The sequence below is a fragment of the Macaca nemestrina genome, chromosome 1 (assembly GCF_043159975.1).
Source record: "Macaca nemestrina isolate mMacNem1 chromosome 1, mMacNem.hap1, whole genome shotgun sequence".
NCBI classification, from domain to species: domain Eukaryota; kingdom Metazoa; phylum Chordata; class Mammalia; order Primates; family Cercopithecidae; genus Macaca; species Macaca nemestrina.
This window is the reverse complement of record NC_092125.1, coordinates 143565206-143578225: the sequence shown is the minus strand read 5'-3', so window position 1 is coordinate 143578225 and position 13020 is coordinate 143565206. Positions and strand designations below refer to the sequence as shown.

Sequence of the window (13020 nt, the reverse complement as noted above, 5' to 3'; positions counted from 1 at the left end):
GGCCGATGCGGGCAGATCACGCGGTCAGGAGATCGAGACCATCCTGGCCAACACAGTGAAACCCCGTCTCTACTAAAAGTACAGAAAAAAAAAAAAAAATTAGCTGGGTGTGGTGGCATGTGCCTGTAATCCCAGACACTTGGGAGGCTGAGACATGAGACTTGCTTGAACCTGGGAGGGGGAGGTTGCAAAAAAAAAAAAAAAAAAAAAAAAAAGAGGTTCAGTTCTGATGGGGAGGACGCAGATAGACAAAGTTATAACTGGACAGAGTTATGGGGTAGGCAAAAGCTATTTATCGTTTTGATGATAAAGACTTAGTATACTTAAATGCCCATGGAAAAGGATAAAATATTAAATGCCCATGGAAAAGGATAAAATATTAAATGCCCATGGAAAAGGATAAATATTTGATGGAATAAGGTCTGCGTGAAAGCAGGAAAGAAGAAAATAAGAAACTTCTTGTAGGCTCCTCTTTTTCTACCTGTACTAGATTCTTCTTTTTACTCTGTATAACTCTTTCATGCTTCCAAGTATTACCTACCTGACAATGACTTCCAAATCTAGACCATTATGTAAAAGCAATCTCTTGAGCTCCAGACCTTTTTATCCAGCTGCCTGTTGGACAGTACTCACTGGCTATCTACAGGCACCTCAGGCACATCACACTCAAAACAGAGACAATTATTGTTTCTTCCAAACATGCTTTTCCCCCCCTATGTTTCATGTACCGGGAGGCAACTATTAGGCAACCGAATGTTAGTAGAGATCTCTGACTCTCCTTCACCTTTCCTCATTTCCTCCTACTTTCTTTCCTTGGTTAATTCCAGGTCTTAACTTAGATTTCCCTTTTCTCTAGGAAGCCTCCTTATCCCCTCCTAGCCCACAAGTCAGGGCTAGGTGTTTTTCAGGCTAGGTGTTTTTCCTCTCTTTTAGCATTTATTACTTTATTTTGTATTGCCTTTTTACTAGACTCTGAACTCTATGTGGACAGGCAGGGACTGTGTCTACTTCACAGTTTCATTCCAGTGCCTGGAACATAGCAAATGTTGAATAAATATTAGTGGAATGAATAATTATAATTTATAATATTTGTATACCACTTTAGGGCATTTCCACATTTATTATCTTATTTAATCTTCATACACAACTGTGAACATGTTGCTATTATGTTTTTATTTTACTGATGAAGAAAAATGGGGCTCAAAAAGTTTAAGTGGTCAGTGAGTTTTTCCGGTGGAGGCGAACGCTGCTCAGAAGTCGGCTGCGCTCTCCTAGGAGTGCCCAGCCCGCGGAACAGCAGCCATGACTGAGGCTGATGTGAATCCAAAGGCCTATCCCCTTGCCGATGCCCACCTCACCAAGAAACTACTGGATCTCGTTCAGCAGTCATGTAACTATAAGCAGCTTCGGAAAGGAGCCAATGAGGCCACCAAAACCCTCAACAGGGGCATCTCTGAGTTCATCGTGATGGCTGCAGACGCCGAGCCACTGGAGATCATTCTGCACCTACCACTGCTGTGTGAAGACAAGAACGTGCCCTACGTGTTTGTGCGCTCCAAGCAGGCCCTGGGAAGAGCCTGTGGGGTCTCCAGGCCTGTCATCGCCTGTTCTGTCACCATCAAAGAGGGCTCACAGCTGAAACAGCAGATCCAATCCATTCAGCAGTCCATTGAAAGGCTCTTAGTCTAAACCTATGGCCTTTGCCACGTGCTCCCTGCCCCCCTGAGGTCGTGTATCATATTGTCTGTGTTAGCATGTAGTATTTTCAGCCACTCTCTATTGTTATAAAATGTTGTAGTACTAAAAAAAAAAAAAAAAAAAAAAAAAAGTTTAAGTGACTTTATCCAAATCATGCACCCATAAGTGGCAGAGTGGGAAATCTCACTTTTTTGGTATTTATCTCATAGCATGTTGTCTTTCTAAGGAAATTTGTCTTGGGCTTTCACTGACTTGAGGCTGCAAGGCCTCCATAAAGTGCTTTTGATTTTAATCATATTATTTCTTGATACTGTTTCATGCTTCCAAGTATTATCTATCTGACAATGAATCTTCTCTGGAAGATTCTTTTGTATAATGGTAAAAAAAAGAAGGAAAGAAAAGTAAAGAAATGCTAGCACTAGAATCAGGCTGCATATATTAGAACTCTGTATGTTACCTCTTGTGAGCTTGGGCAAGTTTTATAACTTCTCTAGGCCGTGGTTTTCTCAAAGGGAAAATGAGAACAGTAGTACCTATCTCACAGGTGCCTTCAAAGAAAGCGCTTAATGTAGAGCTTGGCGCAGATTTGGTGATTAATCAGTGATAGATATTATTATGATCATCTTCATCCTTGTGCCATCAGTCAGTACACTAATATGCAGGACACATGACAGACTCAGGGGTTCCTGTTTCCTGCGGGCAAGTAACGAACGTCATCTTGGAAGTTGCTATTGCTGATTAACTTGTGCAGACAGGTCTAGAGTTCCAGACCCCTCAGGCTCCCTCCTGCATGACTATATTTGAGGGAAGAATCTAGCCTTAGAGAGTGTTAGTGTGGTTCTAAAGAGGCCGGGCTGGGTAGCATTGGAGCCTGTGGGCGAGTTCCTGATCAGAATCCGGAGATGCAGATTGGAGAACGGAGTGGAGGAAGATATGTTGTGCTTAAACAGGAAAACGAAAGTAGGGTTGTCCAGTAAGGAAGGAGAAGTAAAACCTAAATGAAGCCAAAAAACCTTTTAGATAGGTTATAGTGATTGATTGGTTAGTATGTGTAAGGTGCTTATGTACATTAAATTATTTCTTTATAACAACCTAGTCAATTGTGATATTATTCCTGTTTCGTATTTGAAGAAACTGAGGCTTAGAAAGGGTAAGTAACTTGCCCAAAATCTCACAGATGGAATCAAAAGGAGAGCATATCAGGAGTGCATGGACAGAGTTGGAACTAGAGGTAATAAGCGTGCTTGAACATGATGCTCTGCTGAATACCCCTACAGAAGACGCCATTGTTCCTGTGGGTTTTACTGATGGGTTTATGTGCCTGCTCCTGCTCAGGTGATCCTTTAAGGAAGCTGACAAACCTGGCTGCAGATCACATTTCCCTGGGAGCTTGTCACTGTACAGATTCCCAGGCCACACTCGTGCATATGCTTACGCAGTAGGTCTCAGATAGGTGCACCAAATCCAGGTTTTTAACAATCACCCCAGATAATTTTGAATCACCTGGTCTCCTGGCTGATATTTAGAAAGTAGTCCATTAAAGCCACCCACAGCTGGAGGCAATATGTGGTCTTTATGCAGCATTCCGACAAGTTAGCAATGGTTGCCCTAGCTAAAGAATCTGTTGATTACCCAGTTCTGGCAGGGGAAGGGTTGAAACTATGCCAAGAAATTCCCTTGGCTTCCCAAATTCCAGGCTTCAGAATAAAACCTGGATTAATAGATGCACACATAGAATGCAACATGGCAGTAATTCAGGCTGTAAAATGTGTTCTTGTTAAATCGCCTGTATTCATAGAATGCTGCGGATCTGTTAGGTTAGCTTAAAATCCTGAATATTGGGTTTGAAATTCTCAGCAATCATTTGTGTTCTACATGAGTAAAGAAGCAATAAGCATTTTGTCTGCAGCAAGCTAAATCATCCTGAGGGAGCAGTTTACATCATTAGAATGTAATGAAATAAGTTGTCACCAGCAGCTGCCAACGATGTTTCTGGTGACAAAAGGTTATGTTTAGCAGACATTTTCAGAGTTATATTTACTTTTGTGCATGGAGGGAGGCCAGGTATGCTGGCAGAGTGACTTTCTTTTTGATTTCATGTACTTTTTTTGGAATAAATTTTACTATGTATATTTGGGTTTTACAACATGATGTTTTGGGATATGTACACATAGTAAAATAGTTACTGTAGTGAAGCAGATTAACGTATCTATCATCTCACATAGTTACTTCTTTTTGGTGACAAGAGCAGCTAAAATGTATTATACCTGTTTTAAAAAATCCCAAATACAATATAATTCTATTAACTTTAGTCCTCATGCCATACATTGGATCTATAAACTTGTTAATCCTACATATCTGCTCTTTTGTATCTTTTGCTCTACATTTTCCTATTTCCTCCCCACTCACCAGCCTGTGGAATATACATATATAATATATATTATATATACATATACATATTATATATACATATATACATATATACACATTACATATACATATTATACACATCTATACATATATTAAAAATATATGTGTGTATATATACACATATATAAATATGTATACACACATATATAAATAGGTATACACACACATATATATTTAGATTTGGTTTATTATTCTCTTAGCATAATGTCTTCAAGGTCCATCCATGTTGTGGCCAATGGCAGGATCTCCCTTTTTAAGTTTGTATAATATTCCATTCTGGGGAGAAAATTTTTGCAATCTACCCATCTGACAAAGGGCTACTATCCAGAATCTACAAAGAACTTAAACAAATTTACAAGAAAAAAGCAACCCCATCAAAAAATGGGCAAAGGATATGAACAGACACTTCTCAAAAGAAGACATGCAACCAACAGACATATGAAAAAAAGCTCGTCATCATTGGTCATTAGAGAAATGAAAATCAAAACCACAACGAGATACCATCTCATGCCAGTTAGAATGATGATCATTAAAAAGTCTGGAAACAACAGATGCTGGAGGGGTTGTGGAAAAATAGGAATGCTTTTACACTGTTGGTGGGAATGTAAATTCAACCATTGTGGAAGATAGTGTGGTGATTCCTCAAGAATCTAGAACTAGAAATACCATTTGACCCAGCAATCCCATTACTGGGCATATACCCAAAAAATTATAAATCATTGTATGATAAAGACACATGCACATGTATGTTTATTGCGGCACTATTCACAATAGCAAAGACTTGGAACAAGCCCAAATGTCCATCAATGATAGACTGGATTAAGAAAATGTGACACATATACACCATGGGATACTATGCAGCCATAAAAAGGATGAGTTCATGTCCTTTGCAGGGACACGGATGAAGCTGGAAACCCATCATTCTCAGCAAACTATCACAAGATCAGAAAACCAAACACCACATGTTCTCGCTCATAGGTGGGAGTTGAACAATGAGAACACATGGACAAAGGGTAGGAACATCACACACCAGGACCTGTCAGGGAGTGGGAGGCTAGGGGAGGGATAACATTAGGAGAAATACCTATTGTAGGTAACAGGTTGATGGTTGCAGCAAACCACCATTGCACGTGTATATCTATGTAAAAAAACTGCACTTTCTGCACATGTAACCCAGAACTTAAAGTATAATAATAATAATAATTAAAAAAAGAAAGTCCTGAATCCCGAGAACTCATCATTCCTGGATCAACTCAGGCAGCTGGTTTCCTAACATACTGAATTTGGATACCTAGGAAGAAACTCTGTGGTGACTTACGTACTTTTATTTCTGCCATTTGAGCTGAATGTTTACCAAGAGTTTGTTAGGACATTTGTTTCCAAGCCTGTTTAAGTCAGTTACAAATCATTACAAATTTAATGAAATACAATACAAACTGATGAAATATCTGTGTCAAAATAGAGAGTTGTATTGCTAGAGAAACTAATTAGAACATTTTGGAAAGATCCAACAAAGGAAAGTTGCTTTTAAAAAAATATTCCATTCTGTATATATACCACACTTAAAAAAATCCATTTGTCTGCTGATGGACATTACGTTGTTTTCGCATCATGGCTACTTTGAATAATGCCACAGTGAACATGGGAGTGCAGACATCTTTATGATGTGGTGATTTCATCATCTTTGGGTATATACTCAGAAGAGGGATCACTGGGTCATGTGGTAGTTCTATTTTTAATTTCTTTAGGACCCTGTTTTCCATAATGCTCTACCAATCTACATTCTCATCAACAGTATACTAGGGTTCCCTTTTCTTCACACCCTTGCCACCATCTGTTATCGCTTGTCTTTTTGATAATAGTCAACCTTATGGGTATGAGGTGATATCTTATAGTGGCTTTAATTTGCATTTTTTTGATGATTAGTGATGTTAAGCACCTTTTCATACACCTGTTGGCTATTTTTATGTTTTCTTTGAAGAAATGTCTGTTCAGGTCCTCTGTTTATTTTTAAAATGTAATTGTTTTTCTTCTTTTGAGTTGTAAGAATTCTTTGTAGATTTTGGTTATTAACTCCTTATCAGATATGTGGCTTGCAACTTTGTTTTTCTTTCTCACGACTGCTTTGGCTATTTGTGAGTTTTTATGGCTCCATACGAACTTTAGCATTTTTTTTCTATTTCTATGAAAAAATGCCTTTTGAATTTTGGTAATGATTATGTTACATTTCTACATTGCTATGGGCAGTATGGACATTTCAACTATATTAATTATTCCATCCATCAATGTGGGATATATTTTTATTTACATGTGGGATGTATTTTTATTTACATGTGGCTTCTTCAATTTCTTTTATCAATGTTTTATAGTTTTCAGTGTAGAAATCTTTCATCTCCTTGGTTAAAGTTGTTCTTAGGTATTTGATGCTATCATAAATGAGATTGTTTTTTGACTTCTTTTTCAGCTAGGCTGTTACTTATGTATAGAAATGCTACTTATCTTTGCATGTTGATTTTGTATTTAGCAACTTTACTGCATTCATTTATTAGTTAAAACAGATTTTAATTGAATTTTTGGGCTTTTCTATGTATGAGACATGTCATCTGCCAATAGAGATAGTTTTGCTTCTTTCTTTCTGATTTGGATGAATACTTTTTATTTCTTTTTCTTACCTGATTGCTTATGCTAGTACTTTCAGTACTACGTTGAATAGAAGTGGTTAGAGTAGGCATCCTTGTTTTATGTTGGATCTTAGTGGAAAAGCTTTCAGTTTTTCTTTGTTGATTATAATGTTAGCTGTGGGTTTTTCATAAAAGGCCTTTGTTATGGTTGAGGAGCTTTCCTACTGTACCTAAACTAATATAAGAGTTTTTATCAAGAAGAGATACTGAACTTTGTCAAATGTTTTTTCTGCATCAATTGAGATAATCATGTGGTTTTAATCTTTCATTCTGTTAATGTGATATGTCACACTGATTGATTTGTGTATGTTAAACCAGCCTTGCATGTCAGGAATAAATCCCGCTTGGTCATGATGTATAATCTTTTTGACATGTTGAATTGTTTGCTAATATTTTATTGAGGATTTTTGCATCAGTGTTCATTAGGGGTACTGGCCTATAGTTTTCTTTTCCTGTGGTGTTTTGTCTGGCTTAGGTATCAAGGTGGTGCTGGCATTGTGAAATGTGAAATGTGAAACGTGTTTGAAAGTATTTCCTGTAGCTCTCTTTTTTGGAAGAGTTTGAGAAGTACAGGTAATAATTCTTCTATGAATGTTTGGTAGACTTCAGCTGTGAAGGCATTTGGTCCTGGGCTTTTCTTTGTTGGAATGTTTTAAATGACTTCTTCAATCTCTTTATTTGTTAGTGGTTTTTGTACTTTTTTCTTTTTTTTCTTTTTGAGACAGGGTCTGGGTCTCTCACCCAGGCTGGAGTGCAGTGGCATGATCTCAGCTTAGTGCAAACTCTGCCTACAGAGCTCAAGCGATCCTCCCACGTCAGCCTCCTGAGTAGCTGGGACTACAGATGCACACCACCACACCTGGCTAATTTTTGCCTTTTTTTTGTAGAGACAGAGTCTCACTATGTTGCCCAGGCTGGTCTCAAATTCCTGCTCTCAAGCGATCTGCTTGCCTCGGCCGTTCAGTGTTGGGATTACAGGTGTAAGCCACTGTGGCTGGCCTGGTTTATGTACTTTTAATAATGGCTTGTCTAGGTAGGCATGGACAGATCTAATAAAGTACTTAATAAAATGCTTGTTGTCAAAGCAATAATGTTTCAGTAGGTGGCTTCAGAAGCCTGCTCTTCTCAAAGATGAAGTATGTACTATGCTAAATGCTATTTATCACCAAACTTTCTTTTCCTATTATTGGACACAGCAATGAAACTCTTGGCTAGGGGAGCCAATGCCTCTCCAAGTCTCTTTTTCTGCCTATGTGAACACCACCCTGACCCAAGCAACAATTAATCCTCTTTTGGGTTACAGTAATAAACTCCTAACTGGTCTCTGTCTCACTCTTCTTGCCCTTCTATACACAGTTTTTTTATTAAGTAGCTTGACTTTTTGTTCTTGTATAAATATCTGATCATGTCTAACTGCTATTTCCCTTGCACTTAGAAAAATCTTTGGCACATAGTATGTGCCCAGTAATTATTTGTTAACTGAGTTAATAACTGTTACTCTCTGCTAAAACTTTTCAAACCCTTCTCACTGCTTTCAGTATACAGACCAAACTTTTAAATAGGGGGTTACAATTGCCTTGCTTACTCACTCACCTCTTACATGTTCTGCTCCATACTAGATTACCTTCAGCTCATCCAGTTTACCATTTCTCATTGCTGAAACTTCATACCTGCTATTCTCCCTGTCCAAGCATCATCACTTCCCCTACCTTGCCCACTTTTCTTTAACTGAGGAATTCATTTTATTCTTTAGATCTCAGCCTAGATGCCATCTTTTGCAACAGGTATTCTCTGATTCCCCACAATTGGGTAACTTGGACCTCATTTGTGATCCTTTAGCTTCTGAACTCTTCCATTCTAGCTATTCTTCCATTGCACTGTAATTGCTGATTTGCTTGTCTCTGCATTCAACTAGGCTCTAAGGTCCTGGGTGCAGAGATGATATCTATCTTATTTACACTGCAAAGCACCTAGAACAGGTCTTTGCATCTAGTGTGTATTCATTAGAGAGCCAAAAGCATAGCCTTGATTTCTCCCTTCAGCTGTAGTTGGAAAGAAAGTCCTACAGGTAAGGTAAGTTTATAGGCTTTCAGTGAGAGTGAACTCTTTGGTTCACCTCCCTCACTTGACACATGGTCACCACCCTGACCCAGGTTACTATTAGTCCTGGCCTGGGTTATAGCAATAGACTCCTAACTTGTCTCCCTTACTCTCTTCTTGTCCTTCTTTACATAGTTCTGCACTCAGTAGCCAGAGAAATTGAACTCTAGAGTGTTCATGTGGCTTGTGTAAAGCCTTACAATGGCTTAGTAGTGAAACAGAATGAGAAACCATGTTTTAGGAACTACTTTCTTCTTTTATAATAGTAGAATGCTCATTAGCCCCAAACCTATCCTGATTAAATCCCATTTGATTCTGATTCACTCTTAAGTCTCTTCACTTAGCAACAGTATTCTAATTTCAGCTGTGTTTTCCTTGAGGTCTTTGCACAGATCCTAGAGATAATACTATTACTCTCTCTTTATGGTTCTGAAAATATCCGCTTTTCTTAATAAGCAACATCCCACCTAGTAACCACTTACAGTGAGAGAAAGAGATTTCATTGACAGAAAAAATATAATAAACCTTGAATATGGAGAGTGCATATCAAGCCTGAATATTTTATTCTCAATGAGTTTTTTTGTTTTATGAGCTCAATCTCTGAAGACACAGTGGGAAGGTTGTTCAATTCCAGAAGTCTATGCTGTCTGTCATAATTTGTTCTTAGCAGATGTCTTTATCATTAATTACCGAATATTGTTGGCTTGTTTCATTGAACATTCAGATATCCCAATGGAAGAACTCTTCCATTTCTTTTTTTTTTTTCTTTTATTCTTGGTACCCATTTTTTAGCTGCTTCATGCAGCTGCCATTTTGTTTTCCTTGTGGCAGTTCCTCCCCTCATGCACCCCACCCCAACACAACTTGTTCCTTTCATAAACAATGGGTTTTTGAAGGAGAGAGACTAATTTTTGGTTTCAAAGACCAAAAGACTCAAAAACTTTCCTCCTTCTTTCCTCTAGCTGTGACCCTAAGACCTTTGCTCTATGCTTACCTGCAATTTTATACCATCTCCATTTCCCTTCTCCCAGAGGTAGCAACTGGGGTTTGCCATGTGACCCTGGCATCACAATAGTGTACATAGCTATAAGTGAGTATTCTTTCAAGAAGGTACAGAATTATTTCTAGGCTTCTGATCCTGTAGGCAGTTCCCCAAACCTGGGGTTTGGCAGGAGCATGAGTGACAGGGCAGACAGGCAGACAGTATTAGGGGACAAGCAGCTGGGACTATTTTCAAAGAAGTAGAAGGCAACACAACCCTGGAGAATCTAACTGAAAAGCTTGTATATAACTAGCTAAGCAAACACATCTCAGGGCTATTTCCCTGGCATGCTTCCTCTCCAAGATCATAGCGTTTTCTTTTCTGTTTCCTTTTATTTTTAATTTTGAAAAAAATTCAAATTCACTTTTAAAATCGCAAAATATAGTGCTTTTTCTTTTCTTTGTTTTTGAGACAGGATCTCACTTGGTCACCCAGGCTGGAGTGCAGTGGCATGATCTGGGCTCACTGCAGGCTCAGCCTCCCAGGCTCAAATGATTTTTCCACCTTAGCTCCTGCAAATAGTTGAAACTATAAGCACACACTACCACACCTAGCTAATTTATTTTTTGGTAATTTATTTTTGCCCTGTTGTCCAGGCTGGTCTTAAACTCCCGGGCTCAAGCAATCTGCCCACCTCAGCCTACCAAAGTGCTGGGATTTCAGGCGTGAGCCACTGTGCCCAGCCCATAGTATATTCTTATATATCCTTCATCTAGATTCCCCAAATGTTCATATTTTTTACCAAAATGTGTTCTTAGTGGGATGCCCTATAATTTTCTCTGTCTCTCTCTCTCTCTCTTTGCATATGCACATATATAAAATGTCCTTATATTTATGCATATATATATCTCTGGACATATATATATAGATATATGTATGTATATATATAAAATACCCTTTCTCTGAATCTTTTGAGACTAAGTTGCAGACATACAACTTTACTGTCACGCATTTCAGTGTATATTTCCTAAAAACAATGACACTATCCTATATAACTATAGTATAACTATAGTATAATTGTCAAAATCAGGAAATTAACATGGTTATAGTGTTAATTAATATCTAATCTATGTTAAAAGTAAACCCGGAGTTGAATTAAATTTAATGGAGTTTTATTGAGCAAAGAGGCATTCATCAACCGGGCAGCCTCCTGCACCAGAATAGGCTCATAGAGACTCTAGCACAGCCACGTGGTGGAAGATTTTTGGACACAAAAAGGAAAGTGACAGAAAACTGAAGTGAGGTACAGAAACAGCTGGATTGGTTACAGCTAGTCGTTTCCCTTATTTGAACATGGTTTGAACAGTTGGCTGCCACTGATTAGCCAAAACTCGTTGATTGACACAAGAATACGTTACAGTTCACGGAGAAAGCTTTAGGCTGAACTTAAAATATGAAAGGAGGTGGTTTTAGGTTAGACTTAATTTAACATCTACAACTCTTACTTGAATTTTGCCAGTTATGGTATTAATGATTTTTATGACAAAAGAAAAAATAATTCTGGTTCAAGATCGAATCCAGCGTTATTTTTTTTTTACATGTAGATGGCATATGTTTTTACTCTTCTTTAACCTGGGAGAGTTCCTCAGTTTTTCTTTTTCATGAACTTGATATTTTTGAACAGTACAGGCTAGTCATTTTAAAGACAGTCCTTCAGGTTAGTTTCTTTAATATTTCCTCATGGTTAGATTCAGACTGTACATTTTTGGCAGGGAAAATACAGAAGTGATGTTGCGTCCCTCTTGGTGCATCACATCAGGAGGCATGTGACGCCAGTAAGTCTCATTAGCCGTCATGCTAACTTTGATCGCTTGGTCAGTGTGGTGTCTGCCAGATTTTCCCATTAAAAAGTTACCTTTGGTAATTAAGTGTTTTGTGGAGAGATACTTTGAGACTATGCAAATATCTTATTTTTCATCCAGATATACCCACTAATTTTAATATCTACTAGTGATTCTTGACCGAAACGATTATTACTATGGTGGTTGTCAAATGTTGATTTTGAATTTCATCATCTCTTCTGTATTTATTATTTATTAGTTGCCATTTTACTTTCAGAAAATGTTTCCTTCCTTCCTTCCTTCCTTCCTTCCTTCCTTCCTTCCTTCCTTCCTTCCTTCCTTCCTTCCTTTGTTCCTTCCTCCCTCTTTTTTCTTCCTCTTTTCCTTTCTTCCTTTTTACCTTCCTTCCTTCTGTATAGGCTCACAGGATTTTATTATATTCTATGGGTTGTAATTTGTTACTATAACGATTTATTTTGATGCTTAGATTGACCCAGATTTAGCTACTGAGGAGTCCTCTGAATCTGGTTTCTTGTCTTTCTGACATGTCCCCATCAGTCTTTGAATACTTCCTTACTTTCTAGTATAGCAAGATGCTCCAGGCTTAGCTTGTACACATCCTACCACAGCAATGGAACCAATCATTTGGTCACAGAGCCCTAATTCCTTTCGGTGAGGAGTGGCATATAGAAAGCAAGATCTGGATGCTAGGTGTGTTCATCAATACTGAGGTATCATTGCTTCTAGTTCTCACACAAATACACACAAGTTCACGCATCTATATGTAATTTCCATATCAATCTATTGGGACCCTAGCTTTTGCTTATTTGTCTCACAGGCAATGAGAAAGGAATTGTCACTTTGTGTTTGGTTAGTTCTTTAAAACAATTTTTGTAGGACTTACATTTTCATCAAGTTTAAAATGGCTCCACTTTTCCTAGCCAGTTTCAGGTCACAGTTTCCCCATCTCTTTTAAGGTTGCAAACTTTAGCACATGTATTACACAGAGTATCAAGTGCTGATCAGTGCAAATGACTAGAAGCAATAGGAGTATGAAAGCCTCACTGCTCTCCTATGCTTGTTTGCAGAAGGCTATGAGGGCTAAACTACATCCATGCTGGGGCATGTAAACTCATTCCTTAGATGAAACAGGTGAGATGGGAAGAGTTCATTGATTTGTACATATGAGATCAACATTACTCTGGGAAAAACAAGTGTCAGTATTTCATTTGAATTCATATGATGACACTACTGTGGTCTGAGAATGTTGACTCATATTAGTTGGTAT

At 38.1% G+C, this 13020-nt stretch overlaps 1 protein-coding gene across 1 annotated transcript; it reads left to right on the top strand.

The window, feature by feature from the left end:
• Window positions 1-1223: 1223 nt before the first annotated feature.
• LOC105482833 (NHP2-like protein 1) lies at window positions 1224-1802 on the top strand. Its single transcript, XM_011743200.3, has one exon. It carries the CDS (start codon window positions 1303-1305, stop codon window positions 1687-1689), a length of 387 nt encoding a protein of 128 aa, XP_011741502.1. The 5' UTR covers window positions 1224-1302; the 3' UTR covers window positions 1690-1802.
• Window positions 1803-13020: the final 11218 nt, after the last annotated feature.